Source organism: Cebus imitator, unplaced genomic scaffold (assembly GCF_001604975.1).
Source record: "Cebus imitator isolate Cc_AM_T3 unplaced genomic scaffold, Cebus_imitator-1.0 Scaffold251, whole genome shotgun sequence".
NCBI classification, from domain to species: Eukaryota; Metazoa; Chordata; class Mammalia; order Primates; family Cebidae; genus Cebus; species Cebus imitator.
In genome coordinates, this window is record NW_016107566.1 from 2,344,105 (window position 1) to 2,363,205 (window position 19,101).

The 19,101-nt window shown below is 36.7% G+C and overlaps 1 protein-coding gene across 1 annotated transcript; it reads left to right on the forward strand.

Annotated features, from left to right (window-relative positions):
• The first annotated feature begins 9,822 nt into the window (after nt 1-9,822).
• FGB (fibrinogen beta chain) lies at nt 9,823-18,134 on the forward strand. Its single transcript, XM_017498791.2, has 8 exons — nt 9,823-9,970; nt 12,582-12,773; nt 13,249-13,432; nt 14,356-14,583; nt 15,138-15,251; nt 15,924-16,049; nt 16,561-16,846; nt 17,465-18,134. Exons 1-8 carry the CDS (start codon nt 9,857-9,859, stop codon nt 17,694-17,696), a joined length of 1,476 nt encoding a protein of 491 aa, XP_017354280.1. The 5' UTR covers nt 9,823-9,856; the 3' UTR covers nt 17,697-18,134.
• Nucleotides 18,135-19,101: the final 967 nt, after the last annotated feature.

Consider the following 19,101-nt stretch of genomic DNA (forward strand, 5'->3'; position numbering starts at 1 on the left):
TATATATTTTGATATGTTTTGCAATTGGGAAAATGTTTCCTATGGTATTTGTTACACCTGTATTTTGTATTTTTGTATGCACCTGTATTTTGTAATTTTGTATGTTTTGCAAATATTAAACCAGTTGTACTGGTAATGCAGTGTTTTACTTAAACCTGACAAATGTAAAAATAAGAAACAAAATGGTGTAGAGATGATACAAATGGCATAAAATGAACAAAGAAAATTATGCTATATAACAATAATGAAAAAAATATGATAAAATATGACTTAAAGATTTTTATAACATCATTGCACAGTACTGTACATACTGTATAGCCTACTCAACTTATGACCAAATCGTGTTACGGCCGGTCTTTCGGAACCAATCGTGGTCATAAGTCAAGCACTAGCTGTACATCTAAGTAAGTTAATGCTAAATTTTATGTAGTTTTCATAAAACTTAGCTACTTAGTTACAAAATACAATTTAGCTGTAGAAACATTTTCAGAAGTCAGTTTAGATAGCAGAAATACCACTTGACGTGAATAATCAAGAAGAGTAAGGATTTGATTGAATACTTTAGTATTATTATTAATTCATATTTATAGATCCCATTATATTTATATATTATAATGCTATTTAGACACTTGTAGACTTTCTTTTAGAAATATGCTACCAAAAGCCAATGTCATGTTCAGAGAGAAACATTAAAAATATTTTTGGCTAGGCGCGGTGGCTCACACCTGTAATCCCAGCACTTTGAGAGGCCGAGGTGGGTGGATCACCTGAGGCTGGGAGTTCGAGACCAGCCTGGCCAACATGGAGAAATCCTATCTCTACTAAAAATACAAAATTAGCCAGGCATGGTGGCACACGCTTGTAATCCCAGCCACTTGGGAGGCTGAGGCAGGAGAATTGCTTGAACCCGGGAGGTGGAGGTTGTGGTGAGCCAAGATCTCGCCATTGCATTCCAGTCTGGGCAACAAGAGCAAAACTCTGTCTCAAAAAAAAAAACAAAACCTTACTAGTTAGTCACAAAACAAGGATGCCCACCATCACCACTATTATCCACATTTATTTTTTATGAAAGTACTAGTCATTCTATTGGACTTAAAAAAAAAAAGAATTAAATTGTGTAAAATAGGCAATAGGAATGCAAATTTATCTTTATTTGCAAATAGTATGACTTTATACCTAAAAAATCAATTGAAAAAACTATTAGAAACAATAGGAAAATTCACTAAACAGTACAAAAATGTTATTAAAAATCAATAGTTTTCCTTTATATAGTTAAAAATATAGCAGTCAAAGGGATTTTTATTTAAAATTGCAATAAACTTTAAAATGTGCAAGACCTAGATGAAAAAAATTAAGAGACATTAAAATATGAATCAGGGACCTCCCTCCTCCTTAGTCCTATGGCCCCACTACTGCTGTTTCTGGACGGACTGCAAAAGCTCTTAGGGATGCTGGTCTGGCAGTCGGGTCTCTGAGTTGACAGGATTTCCTGAAATGCTGTGAAAACTTTGCATCCTGAATTCCATGCTGGAATCCTGGCTCATAATATTCCAAAAGGTAGTGCTGACATGGCCAGACCTGACTGTTGCCTGTAATCTCTATCCCTCTCTGAAGACAGGGCTTCTCCAAGTGTAACCGTTGAGAGGCTATTGGGCAAATCGATACTGGTCAAGTAACTTTACTGAGATATGCCACCAAAAACCACAATCCAGTGACAGGGTTGTGTCAGAGGACACTGCCTCATAAGGCAGTGTCCACAGAGAGGCAGAGCTCCGAGAGTAAGGACACCTTCTCGGAGATTAGACGCTGGTTAGCCTTGAAGGCGTTCACATTCACATATATGGCACAGTATGATGAAGCAATTTCAGATTACTTCAGGAAAAGTACAGTAAAGAAATATCTCAGATGCCTTGCAGTATGAAATGATCCCTCATCAGACTCCTGTGCAGCTATATACACTGAAGTTGAAGCTTCCCATCAGAATTCTAAAAGACACCCCTGGATTTAAAAACTCGTGTGATGCTTTGAATGCCTGGCAGCTGGGGAAGGAGCTCAAAGAGACGTTAGGCATTCCAGCTGCTGCCTTGTTCTAACATGTCAGCCCAGAAGATCCTGCTGTTGGAATTCCACTCAGTGAAAATGAGGCCAAAGTCTGCATGTATCATAAACAAAGTCAAAAGACAAATGAAAAATTTGGAAATATATGCAATGTGTGTGTTGGCCGCAGGGCTAGTTTTCTTAATATGAAAAGAGCTCTCACGAATCAACAGAAAAAATGAACAACCCAATAGACAAGGCACATGGAGAGGCAGTTCACAGAAAGACCATTGACATTGTGGCTGATATATAAACTAAAAAGATTCTCAGTGTGCTCATGATGAAAGAAATTTTAATCACAATAACAAGGTAACATTTCACCTAACAGGTTGGCAAAAAAAAATTAAAATTTGATTAGAACCAGTGTTGGCAAGGATGAGGGACAACCCAACTATTGATGAGAGCATAAATGGAGGCAATCATTTTCATAAGCAGCTTAGCAATAAACCAACAATTTTTTTTTGAGACAGGGTCTTACTCTGTTGCCCAGGCTGGAGTGCAGTGGACAACCTCCTGGGGTCAGGCAGATCCTCCTACCTCAGCCTCTCAAATAGCTGGAACTATAGGTGTGCACCATGCTGCCTGGCTAATTTCTGGATTTTTTTTTTTTTTTTTTTGTAGAGATGGGGATCTCACTATGTTGCCCAAGCTGGTCTCGAACTCCTGGGCTTAAATACTCTTCCTGCTTTGGCCTCCCAAAGTGCTGAAATTACAGGTGTGAGCCACCACTCCTGGCCCCAAAATTGTTTGCCTACCTTTTGTTACAATAGATTCACTTTCTAAAAATGGCCTTGGTATGTATATATGTGTGTTTGTGTGTGTGTGTGAGTGTGTATCTGTATATCTGCATGAATGTGTGTATGTATTTATGTAATCTTCATAGAAGGATGCAAAGATCTATATACACAGGTGTTCATTTTGCTAAGGTAGGAAATCAATACAAGAGAACAAATATCTTTGTGCATAACAGGAAGAAACTATTTATCACAGTAGGTAAGGGAATAGAGTCGGAACGCCGTGATTCCACTCCTTCTCTGCAAGTTTTCGGCAGTATCACATTGGGCAACTTTCTTCTTTATGTGCTTCAATTCTCCCATTCATAAAATGGGAATAGTAGTACTACTCTACCTCATAGAGTTATTGTAAGAATTAAGTGTAATATACAAGTAACACTGACTGGCACAGAATTACTTGATCCGTAAGTGTTAGTTATATGACAACAATTATCTCATTTGTTATAAAAGGGGAGAAAGTTGCATAAATGTAAGCTAGAAGTCAGAGGTCAACTCTCCTACACAGGGAGCTTCTATTTTCATCCTAATCTAAACCTAAAGTGGGTCTCAATTTTCCCCACAAAGAAATTTAGTATACAAAATATTAGCGAATATATTAGTCTGTTCTCATACTGCTAATAAATACTTACCTGAGACTGGGTAATTTATAAAGGGAAGAAATTTAATTGACTCACAGTTCCACAGACCTGGGAAGACCTCAAGAAACTTACAATCATGGCAAAAGGAGAAGCAAACACGTTCTTCTTAACATGGTGGCAGGAAGAAGTGCAGAACGAAACAGCAAAATCCCTTTATGAAACCATTCAATCTCATAGGAACTCACTATCAAAGACCATGAAGATAACTGCATCCATCGTTCAATTACCTCCCAACCAGGTCCCTCCCATGACACATGAGAATTATGGGAACTAGAATTCAAGGTGAGATTTGGTTGGGGACACAGCAAACCATGTCAGCAAAGTAGATTGAAATATTCAGCAAATTACAAAGGATTGAAGGGAGATCCTTGGCAGAATAGCATACTTTCAACCTGCCTCTTTTTCTTAGTTTGTCCTTAACTCCTTATTATGTGAAGAGGTTGGAGATTTCTCTGTCCAGGTCTCCCTCTTCCCTAACATTGTACCCACTTTTCTAGAAGCCAGCCTTTCTGGCTTTCTTTGATTTATATCTAGGTTCAATATTTTTTTTTCAAATACATGTTTGTGTTTCCTTTTTAAATATATACACATATACATATATTTTTCCCCATTTTTATCTATAGCACTCATGCTTTCCCATCAAACTGTAACTTTTTATAAAAGTTTCATTAAAACTTTGTCCAATCCTGTGCACATTTTACAGAAAAAATTGTTAATCTAATTCAAGAAATACTTATTAGTTATTAAATTGTGAAAGATTTTTGAAATTTTTGAAATGCATGTTACTGACATGCACCAAAATAAAAGTTCCCATTTTCTCTAGAGTTTCGCCAGCCTGGGCAACATGGTGAAATCCTATCTCTACAAAAAAATACAAATATATATGGAGAGAGAGACAGAGACAGAGAGAGAGAGACAGGGAGAGAGGGAGAGTCTTGCTCTTTCACCCAGGCTGGTGTATAGTGGTGCAATCTCAAGCCCACGGCAGCCTTAACCTCCCAGGCTCAAGCAATCCTCCTACCTCTCGACCTCCTGAGTAGCCTGAGTGGCTGAGACTACAGGTGTGTGCCACTATGTCCAGATAATTTTTGTATTTTTTGTAGAGATAGGGTTTCACCATGTTGCCCAGGCTGGTCTCAAACTTCTGGGCCCAAGCAATCCACCAGCCTTGGCCTCCTGAAGTTCCAGAATTACAGTTGTGAGTCACTGCACCTAGCCCATATACTTCATATATGAAAACTTTTAGTGATCGATTACATTATTTGAATATAAAGCTTCTCTTTCTAACATGAAATTTATGCTTAAAAATAAGACAGCCAGTTTGATTCCTAAAAATTTGATCTCAATTTTCTCAACAAATGCCAAGAATCATCTCAGTCAAAGTTAACGAAAGATAAAATGAGTACTATAGAAAGGACATCAGGTGTCTCACAGATTTGTCTGTGAAGAATCAAATTATTACATTTGGAAATTTTGGTTACCTCTGTTGCTGCAGTTGGTAGGAGTTATCCCTAAAATGCTGCCATAAATATAACATCAGGCCAACTGACCCAATTCTCTGCTGCTCTCCTGCTCCTCCTCTTCCTCCTCTTCCTCCTCCTCCTCCAGCAAATATCAAATTGGGAGAGACAATCTGGTAGGTTTAGCTTGAGTAAGGGGTCTGTCTGCCCCTAGCTTGGTCACCTGTGGTTAGAGGGTCAGGGTGTTGTTGGACTGACAGGACCACTGGAGCTTCACCCCTCCATTTTAGGGGTCATTCCAGGAGAAGGGAGCAGCGCTCCCAGAGGTGTTTATTTCACCATTCATGGTTGTAGGTCCTAATGTGACAAAAGAAGAAGAGCATCTCTATCTTTTCCCAGTTCTTGTGATCTCCATCCGGTTGGAGGAGAAAATGTCCTATCATCTCTTAGCCTCTATGTCAGCTCCCACAAGAAAAGGAAACTGACATCTAAGCCAGCAGAGGGAGACATTCCGCAAGAGATGGCATCATCTCCTATTCCTTCCCCACCATATGCTTTCCCAGTGAAGATGACTAACAAATTGCAGGTGTCACCACCGCACTGGTCTCAGACTTGCCCCAAGAGCTCTGGTGAGCCTGGCCTCCAACTCTTCAGTGTTAATTTTCCTTTGGACAGTGGTTCTCAAACTGTTGTTCAAGGTAACACACATACACACAAAGTACATTACAGAGACTGACAACTTATTACACTACCTCAAAACCCATGCCTATTTAGACAAAGAACCAGTATTCCTTTTAGTGATTCACTCATTTATACATTCATACATTTGCTCAACCGATATTCATTATCTCCTATGTGTCAGGTGCATGATATAAACCATACAGTCATTCAAACCATGTTTCAAGTCTAAAAGCCCTCTTCCTTTTAAGTTCCTTTCCCCCTGAAGGAAGTAGGTCCTTAAGTTACTGGTCCCAAAGCCTCACCTCCCCCCATCTCAGGCTCAGCACAAATTATTGTAACTAGTTTTAATTTTCTGTCTTTCCTTCTAGACTTACAGCTTTGCCAAAGTATCCCTTGCCCCTAGTATGCTGCCTGACAGAAAGTAGATGCTCTGTAAATACTTGTCAAACCCAAATTGCCTTGTGCTATAGAGACTGGGCCCAAAATGTGTTGTAAAAGTATCAACAAGTGTATTGATAATTGGTACCAGCAAGGCTTTGCCCTTCGAGCCAGAGAGCTGCTGGGCAGGACAGACTATCTGTTTTCCCTGTCACTGATTTACTGCCCTTGACTTATGTAACGACATCAGCTAATATGAAGAACACTGCACTATTGACCTCAAAATCACAGAACAAATAGTCCTCCCTTTCCCCTCCACCAATGGCATCAACATTCTAAAAAATTAAGCATCTTAGAAAGTGGTGTCTCTGCAAATATATTTCTTCCCTGAAAACATGGTCATCTACTTTGTAATATTAGGCAATTTAAAGTGTTAGTATAACTGTACATAACTCTACAGAAAAAAAGATGTATCTAACAAGAACTAGAATTAAAGAAACTCATTGTCACTGCATTGCACATGCCTTACACAGACATGAATACCTATACCGACATATGAGTAAAAATATAGTGAAAATAAGGGCTAAGAGTGAGTGTGTCAGCCTGATATATTATAGTCCCAAGATGATGGACTGGCAAAAAACTCTGAAGGAACAAACAAACAAAAAGAAGGTACCAGTAAATTTTTATCATGTTTATATCCTGTTGGGCAATATGGTGTAATGGGCACAAGAGTATGGACTGTAGAGTCAGACAGACATGGGTCAAGTCCTCATATCAGCCCCTACCACCTATACACTCCAGGGTTACTTTTTTTTTTTTTTTTTTTTTTGAGCGGAGTTTCACTCTTGTTACCCAGGCTGGAGTGCAATGGCGCGATCTCGGCTCACCGCAACCTCCGCCTCCTGGGTTCAGGCAATTCTCCTGCCTCAGCCTCCTGAGTAGCTGGGATTACAGGCACGCGCCACCATGCCCAGCTAATGTTTTTGTATTTTTAGTAGAGACGGGGTTTCACCATGTTGACCAGGATGGTCTCGATCTCTTGACCTCGTGATCCACCTGCCTCGGCCTCCCAAAGTGCTGGGATTACAGGCTTGAGCCACCGCGCCCGGCCAGCTAATGTTTTTGTATTTTTAGTAGAGACGGGGTTTCACCATGTTGACCAGGATGGTCTCGATCTCTTGACCTCGTGATCCACCTGCCTCGGCCTCCCAAAGTGCTGGGATTACAGGCTTGAGCCACCGCGCCCGGCCTCCAGGGTTACTTATTTAAACTCTCTGAACCTGTCTCATCATCTGTAGAACTTAGTGGTTTCAAGAATTAAATACAATAAATGATTACCATAGTTTGGCATCTGAGACATGTACCAATGACGGCTAGTTCATTCATTCACCCTATAATTATGTCTTGAAAGCCTACTACTGTGTCTATCTTGCTCACAAATGCATTCCCAGTCCCTACCACACTACCTGTCTCTGAGGAGACTCTATTTGTAAGTTGAATATTCTTGTAAGATACAAGAACTATTTGTAAGATGAATGTTAAATCTGTGCTGTTACAGTGTATGCATGCTAGTTTTCTTCCATCCTCCTTCTAACCGTGGAAAGAATGCCAGTCACAGTAGAACAAAGTAGGAAAGTAAAGGAACCTTCACTTTTAGTGTTGAACAAGAGCCTATTGTACACTAGAAAAAAACTTTACAAATTTACAGACTTCTGAAAGTTAAATGATTATTCTATTGTTAGTTGATCAAGCATCAGTCATTGAAAATGTACTAATATGTTACCTCAAAAGAAAAAAATTTGTTATAGTTTTCTTAACAGATAATTCTTTTTAATTCAGCAAGAATCTGTACATCACTAAAATAAAATCCTGTCCAGATTACTAAAATAAACTTTATCAGTTATATTTTCATGAGAAATATTACTGAATATATTTTGATCAATATTCACATACATATTTGCTTTTTCTGTCAGATCATCTATCCTTCTAAGAAACATTAAAACTAAGGAAAAAAAAATTATAATATTTACTTGGTGCTACTAAATGGAACACAAATTTGGAAAGACTCAAGTGAATATTTTTCTTAATTTGAACTGAATACTTTATAAAGCTAAGTTAAAAGAATTTGGGAGGACAACCTATGCTACCAAGATAAGAATTTGTTTCTATGAATCTGAGTTAAAAGAATTTGGGAATGCAGTCTCTGATACCTACAGAAGAAAGAAATGTAGTATGTCTCACAGCACTCTTCTTCTTTTTATTTTGAAACATAATAATCTACTATTTTTTATTGACCAGTAAAATCTTCTAATACATTTTTATTAAATTATACTTTAAGTTCTGAGATACATGTGCAGAACGTGCAGATTTCTTACATAGGTATACATGTGCCATGGTGGTTTGCTGCCCCTATCAGCCCATCACCTACATTGGGTATTTTTCCTGTTTCTCCCCTTGCCCCTGATCCTCTGACAGGTCCAGAGTGTGATGTTCCCCTCCCTGTGCCCATATGTTCTCATGATTCAACTCCCACTTGTGAGTGGTGTTTTTGGTTTTCTGTTCCTGTGTTCGTTTGCTGAGAATGATGGTTTCCAGCTTCATACATGTCCCTGCAAAGGACATAAACTTATGCTTTTTATGGCTGCATAGTATTCCATAGTGTATATGTGCCACATTTTCTTTAATCAATCTATCATTCACAGGCATTTGGGTTGGTTCCACGACTCTGTTTCAAAGCATTGTTTAAATAACCTGCTGATCCAAACCCTGATAACTTGCTATCTTTTTAATAAAATAATTTATAAATTTAATGAGAATGTTTCACTTTCAAAACAAAAAAACAAAAAATGCTTTGAATCAATGCACTAACTGGGATTTGGATTACTGACTAGTGTTCCTATTGATTCTTGTGAAGTTATTAATCCTGATTGCAACAAAGAAGTGAACAGACAAGAGAGATGGATTTGGTGGTTTATGAGAAATTAGGAAAATGGGCCTCATTTACTCTGTGAGCTCACTAATTGAAATAGATGTATGAAGACTTCACCAATGTTAAAATAAATATAATCTAAACTATATAATAATAAAATAGAATGCTAAACATGTATTTAATCATTACCAGAATTTTGATGCAGAAATCTATAATTTATGATCTTAATAACGTTTAGAATTTGTTAAACATTTTACCTTATGTGAATTAAGGACAAAATATAAAAGCTGTTCAGAGCATGAAAAAAAGAGCCTTTCTGTTGTTTGTCTTTCATAGAATAGGATATGAATTTGTTATTTTGATTAATTTCTAAGACAAAAGACAAACACATTATGATATAACTTTACTCTGGATTTTAATGGTCCCTTTTGAAATAGAATTACATGATTGTCTCAAAACATGAGCGTTTATGGTGTCTCATTAATGAATCACGATTTTAGTGGTTGTCTCCTGAGTGGGTCAAATTTACTGTGCTTAGATTTTTTTTCTCACATAATCTTTATGAGCTTGTGTAGTTTCCACATTAATTTACCAGAAATAAGATACACATCTCTTTTAGGAATACCCTAACTTCCCATCATTTTGTCCAATTAAATGAAGAAATTTAATGTTTCTAAACTAGACTAACAGAGAATACTAGTTGTATGACAAGTAAATAAGTTTTGCTGGGAAGATGTTGCTTAAGTGATAATATGGTTCAGCCAACAAGTGAACCCAAAGTTAAATATTAACTAAGAGAAGGTAACCATTTCTGAAGTCATTCCTAGCAGAGGACCCAGATATATATAGGATTGAAGATCTTTCAGTTAAGTCTACATGCAAAGGATGGTTTCTTGGAGCTTCCACAAATTTGAAACCATGAAACATCTATTATTGCTACTATTGTGTGTTGTTCTAGTTAAGTCCCAAGGTGGCAACGACAATAAGGAGGTGAATTTTTTAAGCATTATTTTTACTAATATTATTAATTAAGATGTAATATGATCCTATTATATGAATAGTTATTTAAATGAAATTAGCATTGCTTATAGTTATAAAATTGAATTACTAACCTCTGACTTACTGTATTTAAAGAATGTTTCATAGTATTTCTTATATAAAAAAGTAATTTCTTGTTTTCTGGTTTATCACCTTATTTTCTCAAGATGAAGATGGCTTAGCTAATGTAAGCTGTGTTTTTCTCACTTGCTATCCTGAGTACTGTGATTTTCATTTACTTCTAGCAATACAGGACTATAATTAAGAGAACATCTGAAAATCTCAAATTATCAAATAATAAAAAAGGAGTATTTAAAAAAAAACTGGTAGTAGGTAGATTGTTCTTTGGTGAAGGAAGGTAATATATTGTTACTGAGATTCCCATTTATAAAAACTATAAGCTTAAAAGCAAAATACGTCAAGTGTAATAATAGAAAATGAAATACTTCTTTTTTCAGATGAAAATTTTAAATTAGAGGTAGTGTGTATTTTTATTATTAATAACATGTTAGGAAACATGGTTCAGTCTAGTTTATATATTTGTAGAACAGTTTGTCCTCAACTATTATTTTTGATGACTTAATGATATTAATTTGCTGTTACTAAAAATGCAAAAATGCATTTAGGACAATGAATATGTAAGAAATTTAAATTTTATCATCAAATGTATCACGGCCAAATTTCTTACATATAGCATAGTATTATTAAACTAGAAATAAGAATACACAATAATATTTAGATGAAATGATTCATTTTGGATCATTGTTGAGTTTAAAGGGAACTTAAATGTTCTAAATATCAGACTCTGCATGTAAGAACATATGGTAAATCTGGTTGTATGTGTAAAAAGATATGGTCAATCTGGTTGAGTCTGGCTAATCATATTAGATTAAAAAATGTAAAGAATCTGTAAGACTAAATTTTTGTAAAGTACTCTGTTTACCAACTAGTCCTCACAGAGATAGTTTCGTAGTTTATGCTCCAGAATGGATTTTGACTATTCAACAAGTGGCCTTCATATTTTCTTTAAGTATATAATTTTTCAAAATACTTTTTAATATTTCCTTTTCCTAGTAAAGCCAGACCATCCATGCTACCTCTCTAGTGGCACTCTGACATAAAAAGAAAATAGTTTTCTCTTGTTATAATTTTATTCGTAATAAATAGATGAATCACAATTCTTAAAATTTGTTTTAGAGAGGATAAATTCTGACTAGGACCATGCCTTCAATGTGAAATATGCCTATATCCTCCAAATCTTTACGTATTAAGGATGTATATAGTCAAGTGCTTAAACAGGAAAATCTGGAACCAACATGGCTGGGTTTTAATCCTAGCACCATCCTACTAAATGTTAAATAATATTATAACCTACTGAATAAATGACAATACAGTTCCAAATAGAATTTTTCTGATGACTTTTAGACTCACAAAATTGTAAGAGAGCTCAGTTGTTGCTCCATTGTTCCAAATCATGTCATTTGTTAATTTGTAATTAAGCTCCAAAGGATGTAACTACTGACCAAAAAAATAAGAATGTAGTTAATCCAAATCAAAACTTTCCTATTGCAATGGGTAGTTTCTGCTTTATTATCATTTAATATAATATTTTTAATTAGCAAGTAATTTTAATTATAATACACAAGCCTTGAGAATTATTTTAAATATAAGAAAATCATGGTGTTTGATAAAGAAATCATGTAGGTAATTTCAAGAGAATGGTTTAATTAATAATTTTGTTGATAAAAGATTAGGCTAAAAGTGAAATTAGCAGTGGAGAGGCCACTCAAACTGTAGTACTTGTTATGTGTGATTCTAATAAAAATAATAATGAACACTTATTATTGCCAAGTACTGTTCTGAGACTACCATACACAATAAGTTATTTAATCCTTACAGTAACTTTATAAGGCAAATACAAACTATTATTATGCTTATTTTACATTTGAGGAAACTGGAGCACAGATAAAGCAACTTGCCCAAGGTCCCATAGCTAGTAAGAGGTAGGATCAAGACTTGCAAGCAGCCTAGCTCAGAGTATCTTATGAGGGTCAGATATTGTCTTATTAGAAATAAATTCTAAGTATCATTAACCTTTGATAAGTATTTAATGTCTCTTAAATATGTTTGTATAGGAGTCTAATCATCAATTCATAAAAATTGAAAGTAGGGAAGTGATTAACAATAATGATAGGAATCTAATAATCCAAGTGGCTTGAGAATATTCATTCTTCTCGACAGTATAGATTCCTTACAATTTTGTGTGTTCCACTGTATATTGTAAGAATATGAAGTCATTACTATTCATAATCTGATACAGCTTTGTCCTAAGGCTTCTCTTTAAAAACTACACTGCATCATAGCTTTTTGTGCAGTTGGTCTTTCTACTGTTACTGAACAGTAAGCAATCTACAGATTCACCATCACCAACCAGCCAGTTGATGCATCTTAAGCAAATCATCAAGCTTGTGATAACCTAAATTATAAAATAAGGTTGTTAGAATAGTTACATTCCAAATCTTCTATAACACTCTGCATTGTATTTCTTCCTGGTTCCTTGTAGGGCCTCTTGGGTGTCCGTGGTCATCGACCGCTTGACAAGAAGAGAGAAGAGGCTCCCAGCCTGAGGCCTGCCCCACCTCCCATCAGTGGGGGTGGCTATCGGGCTCGTCCAGCCAAACCAGATTCCCCTCAAAAGAAAGTAGAGAGAAAAGCCCCTGATGCTGGAGGCTGTATTCACGCTGACCCAGACCTGGTGGGTGCACTGATGTTTCTTGTAGTGGTGGTTCTTTCATGCAGAGAAAACCTGCATTCATGGTGGTCCCTAATGTTTCACTGACCTGCATTCCCATCTTTGTTATTTTATTTTGTAAATAAAATTCAAAACATAAACATATTGGGCATCTGGTTTAGGCTTCCTTTCTTGTTTTCTTCGGTCTGGGCCCAAAATTACAAATTAAGATATGTGGGTGGTACCTTTCCTTTTGTATTTTGCCCACTGCCTTTGTTCAATTGGTAAAATTTTCATAGCCCAATTCTTCTGGGGTAAGGAATATTGTAAATCTCCATAAGAGTATGATGATGACTTTTGAATTTCTGGTGTTTCAGAAAATCAAATAATAAGTTTTTATGTTGACTAATCATATCCCTGAATTTTCCTATGTGCTATTTTAACAAATGTCGATGACCCAAATCGTTCATCTAATGCCTGCTATTTTCTTTGTTTTTAGGGGGTGTTGTGTCCTACAGGGTGTCATTTGCAAGACGCTTTGCTACAACAGGAAAAACCAATCAGAAATAGTGTTGATGAGTTAAATAACAATGTGGAAGCTGTTTCCCAGACTTCTTCTTCTACCTTTCAGTACATGCATTTGCTAAAAGATATGTGGCAAAAGAGGCAGAAGCAAGTAAAAGGTAGATATCCTTGTGCTTTCCATTTTATTCTCAGCTATAAAATTGTAACTGTTGACTGCCACAAGAAGGCATGGCTGTGAGAAGATTAACATTTCTGGGTTAGTTAAATAGCATTCATACTGCTTTCGGGCGCCTTCCCCTGCATCTTGCCAGATAAGCACTATTCAGCTCTTATTCCCAGTCTGGCATCAGTAAGTATGATTTTCTATGAAAATTCCACTATGACTCCTTATTTTTAGCATACAAGAAACTTGTGACTCAGAAGATAATATTCACAGAGTGGAAAAAAAAATCCTAGCATTTATAGTTTTAACATTTGAGGTTTTGAATGAGAGGGTTACCCATAATATATTCAATTGTACTGTGGATAATGAATGACACCTAACCTGTGAATCTCAAGATTGGAATGTTGAGTGCTGTTGGCTTGGCAGTCAGGAGTCAGCTAGTGCATGAGCCTGGCACAGACATCTCAGTGAGTAGCATACCCACATTTGGAAATTTTTCAAAGAAATCAAAGGAATCATGACATCTTATAAATTAGAAGGTTCTGCTATGCTTATGTGAAATGGATAAACAAATCAAGCATATACACTCTATAAGATGTTGAACTTTTCAGATGGAAGGCCCAAATACTGCTTTCTCCTCTTTTCCCTTACCAAGGAAATAAACATTTTTAATTTATTACTAGGCATAATCTTTAGCTTATTCCTATGGTAAATTACTAGTATGGTAGTTAGGCTATATGTTAATTTGTATATGCCATGGACCAAATCATTCCCCTAAATATGACTATATATCATAACTGCTTGGTGGCAGCTCAGTGTTTATTAGTTTATTCTCAGAAAATCAAAATTGTATAGTTAAAGATGTTAGTTTCATGAGGCAAAAATGCTGACTATTTCTATGTAATTTCATTTTTCCAGATAATGAAAATGTAGTAAATGAATACTCCTCAGAACTGGAAAAGCACCAATTATATATAGATGAGACTGTGAATAGTAATATCCCAAGTAACCTTCGTATACTTCGTTCAATCCTGGAAAACCTGAGAAGCAAAATACAAAAATTAGAATCTGATATCTCAGCTCAAATGGAATATTGTCGCACCCCATGCACTGTCAGTTGCAACATTCCTGTGGTGTCTGGCAAAGGTAACCGGTTAATAAATGTATTTCTAGAGAGTTCCAGAAGAACTCACACTCCAAAAATAAGTGAACAAAAAAAAGAGCAGATTTTCTCAACAGATCATAATCAAGTGATAGTACACCACAAAGCTATCCTTAGCCAGTTGTGTTTTGACTTAGCCTGATGTGTTTGCTGGTTTTGATGAGCAGGACAGGGCACAGGATGTTGATGGTGGTAGTCACAGGGGTGTGTGTGCACATGTGTGCTGGCTTGAACAGATGGCAGGATCACAGATAGATGGAGAGGTTTCTCTATCTTGTGCGTACTGGAAGCCTGTGGATATTTCAGGATGCAAAAGGTGGAGAAAAGCGTTTTCAGAGTCTCGGCAGATAAACGTCCTCAAAACTGCATTTGATTTACTAAAGTAAAATGAAAATCTAATATTTGTTAAAATATTCTCAAAGGTCTATAATAAAACATTCCTTAATAAGCTTTGTAATGTTATCTTAAAGAATTTGTGACTAATAACAAAGTAATTATGTTGTAAGCCCCTGAACGTAATGTTGTCTTACTTTTGCAGAATGTGAGGAAATTATCAGGAAAGGAGGTGAAACATCTGAAATGTATCTCATTCAACCTGACAGTTCTGTCAAACCATACAGAGTATACTGTGATATGAACACAGAAGGTGGAGGTAAGTTTTGGACAGTTGTTGACCTGTAATTATTTGGATACCATAAAATGCCAGGAAGCAAAGCCAGGCGTGGTGGGTCTTGCCTGTAATTCCAGCACTTTGGGAAGCCAAGGTGGGCTGATCACTTGAGCCCAGGAGTTTGAAACTAGCCTGGGCAACGTAATGAGACCCTGACTCTACAAAAAATACAAAAATATTAGCTGGGTTGGTGGTATGTGCCTATAGTCCCAGCTATCCAGGAGCTTGAGGTGGGAGGATCACCTGAGCCCACAAACTGGAAGCTTGATCATGCTACTGCACTGAAGCCTGGGCAATGGAAGATAGTGAGATCCTGTCTCAAAAAATAATAATAAAAAAAATAGAAAGTCAGGAAACAAGGCTTAGCTCTAAAATCTAACACAGCTGACAATGAGTCATTTGATTTGGAATTCAACCTGATATTTAAAAAGTTATGAAATGTCTATAATTAATAATTTGGGGTAAGATACAGCACTTGGAGTTTTCAAAGATTTTATAAGTTTTCCTCTCATATTTATTTCCTTGTATCTATTTTAGAGCACAAATATAGGTGAATATAAAATGAATGGAATGGACAGGGGATTCAGATATTCTTCTGAAAGTGACATTATTTGCTGTTGGTTAATATGCTCTTTTTGTTTCTGTCAACCAAAGGATGGACTGTGATTCAGAACCGTCAAGATGGTAGTGTTGACTTTGGCAGAAAATGGGATCCATATAAACAGGGATTTGGAAATATTGCAACCAACGCAGATGGGAAGAATTACTGTGGCTTTCCAGGTAACAAACAGGCATACAAAATAAAATCATTCTATTTGAAATGGGATTTTTTGTTCATTAAAAAACATATGGCCAGTTGTGGTGGCTCACGCCTGTAATCCCAGCACTTTGGGAGGCCGAGGTGGGCAGATCACAAGGTCAAGCGATAGAGACTATCCTGGCCAACATAGTGAAAACTGTCTCTACTAAAAATGCAAAAATTACCTGGGTGTGGTGGCACGCACCTATAGTTTCAGCTACTCAGGATGCTGAGGCAGGAGAATCGCTTGAACCCAGGAGGTGGAGGTTGCAGTGAGCTGAGATTGTGCCACTGAACTCCAATGTGGCCACAGTGTGGCCACTAGACTCCATCTAAAAAAAAAAAAAAAGCATACAGTGTTGGAAGCCTGTTTTAGGCAATTAAGAAGATTTCCCTGACAAAAATGTGGAAGCTAAAGATAAGAGGAAAAAGGCAGTTTTCAGTTTCCCAAAATTTTATTTTCGGTGAGGTTTTATTTTGTTTTCCTTTTAGGTGAGTATTGGCTTGGAAATGATAAAATTAGCCAGCTTACCAAGATGGGATCCACAGAACTTTTGATTGAAATGGAGGACTGGAAAGGAGACAAAGTAAAGGCTGAATATGGAGGATTCACTATACAGAATGAGGCCAACAAATACCAGATGTCAGTGAACAAATACAGAGGAACAGCCGGCAATGCCCTCATGGATGGAGCGTCTCAGTTGACGGGAGAAAACAGGACCATGACCATTCACAACGGCATGTTCTTCAGCACTTATGACAGAGACAATGACGGCTGGTATGTGTGGCACTCTTTGCTCCTGCTTTAAAAGTCCCACTAATATTATTACTCAGAATCATTAATAACATTTTTAATAGCTATCGTTTCCTGGGCACTTACTGTGAGCCACTGTACTAAGCTCTTTACGCATCACTCTAAAGCATTTCAACTATAAGGTAGGCATTATTATTCTCGTTTTACCGATGAAGTTTAGAGATATTAAGCGACTTGTCCAATGTCACACAACTACCCAGAGATAGAACTAGAATTTGAGCACAGTTACTTTCTGATTAATGACATTTAGATAAATACCTATATCTCTATATTTTAATATGTACATGAAAACTTTCATTTTCATTTCTGGGGTTCTCTGATACTAAGGGATGCAAAAACTATTATTCCGGTATAAAGTAACCAATGCAGTCCCTACATGGATTGGCCACATAGACTCAGTTTTCTCTCTTTCTTGCTATAGGGCACAGGAGGTCTTTGGTGTATTACTGTGACTCTATGTATAGCATCCAGAGGAAAGAGTACTGTGCACACGAGTGTAGCGCTCTTCTATGGATAATCTGCAAAAAGTAACTTGACCATTGTAGTTCTGTTTCTAATAATGCCAAACACATTTCCTTTCAGGGTAACAGCAGATCCCAGAAAACAGTGTTCTAAAGAAGATGGTGGTGGATGGTGGTATAATAGATGTCATGCAGCCAATCCAAATGGCAGATACTATTGGGGTGGAAAGTACACCTCGGACATGGCAAAGCATGGCACAGATGATGGTGTAGTATGGATGAATTGGAAGGGGTCATGGTACTCAATGAAGAAGATGAGTATGAAGATCAGGCCCTTCTTCCCAAAGCAATAGTCTCCAAAATGTAGATTTTTACTCTTCTATATGTAACAACATTTTTGTACATTATGTTATTGGAATTTTCTTTCATACATTATATTCCTTTAAAACCGTCAAGCGGCTGTGAGTGTGACTTTTTGGAAAAAGTATAGGCTAAATTACATTAAAAATAGCACACAATTTTCTTTTGTATTCTTCATTTCTCCTTCTCACCAAGAAGTAACTGAAAGTATAGTCTTGACAGAGTTGGTGTTCATAATTTCAATTCTAGTTGACTGTGAGAAGTTTCAAATAAGGAAGAGGGATGTTTTATCCTTGTTGTAGGAAAACCGTGAGGGAAAGGAAAAACTGATGTTTAAAAGTCCACTTTTAAAGCTATGTTTATTTATGTAAGATCTGTCAAAGAAAACTTCCAAAAAGATTTTTTAATTAAACAAGACTCTGTTGCAATAAGTTAATGTTTCCTTGTTTTGTGATCCACACATCCAATGAGTTAGGCTTTGCACTCATAAGGAAGGAGAAGTGTTCATAACCTCAAATATCTAATAAACCAGTCTTGAACATTTGAAGATTTAATATATGACTCTATACCATGGAAAAATCACCACTCTGCCCCTTAAATAGACTTCGGGATCAGAGATTCCAAGAGGACAATCTAGATCAAGTCTTCACCAAGTGTTTTCAAAGGGAAATAATAAAATAGGGAGCAGAATGTGCCTATTGCCCATAGAAATGAGGTCTATTCTTGTCCTCAATTAGGCTTTTCCTTTTTACATAGCTATACCAGAACTAAAGTAAAAGTGGGTTTTCTGTTCTTTCTACTTCTGCCTATGAAATGGGCTTATCATCTTAACACTTCACTCCAGCTGCCCCTGGGCAACCATACGACCCTAGGTCCTCCACCCCTAATGAATCATCATTGCCACCCATTTTTTATAGTACTGATTGTTCTTAAGCTTATTCTCTTAATCTTTTCATGTAAGTAAAACTCATTAATTTCTATTTTGGAAATGCTACTACTTTCTTTAATTTCTCAGTAAATCCAACTTTAACTTTTGACCTGATTTCTCTGCCACAAGTTCTGTCACACTGGAGCCTGTACTCACCTACTCCTTTGCCATCACCTTTAATAGAAAATTCTCATCAAGTTACTGTCTTGCTTAACATTAGCTCCTTGCTATCTATATCCAAATTTCCTAAATTTAAATTTTTTAGTTGGAGGTAAGAATGGTCCCAGTACCATCTCCTGTTCCCTTCACTATAACCTACATTTTTGTCACAATAAGTTTTTCACCATTCCAGGACAGGTCAGGCCCTTTAAACAATTCAACAGCTTTATTAAGATATAACTAATATACAAAAAAATAATTCTGCGCATGTGTCATGCTGGAGCCCTGTTGATTTCAACAGATATGACTCC

What these genes read in the sequence shown, in the direction of transcription:
- FGB (XM_017498791.2), top strand. Translation starts at nt 9,857, where the DNA reads ATGCAAAGGATGGTTTCTTGGAGCTTCCACAAATTTGAAACCATGAAA. An exon ending in GAGGCAGAAGCAAGTAAAAG is followed by an intron (nt 13,433 to 14,355) that starts GTAGATATCCTT and finishes TCATTTTTCCAG; the next exon opens with ATAATGAAAATGTAGTAAAT. An exon ending in GACAGAGACAATGACGGCTG is followed by an intron (nt 16,847 to 17,464) that starts GTATGTGTGGCA and finishes ATTTCCTTTCAG; the next exon opens with GGTAACAGCAGATCCCAGAA.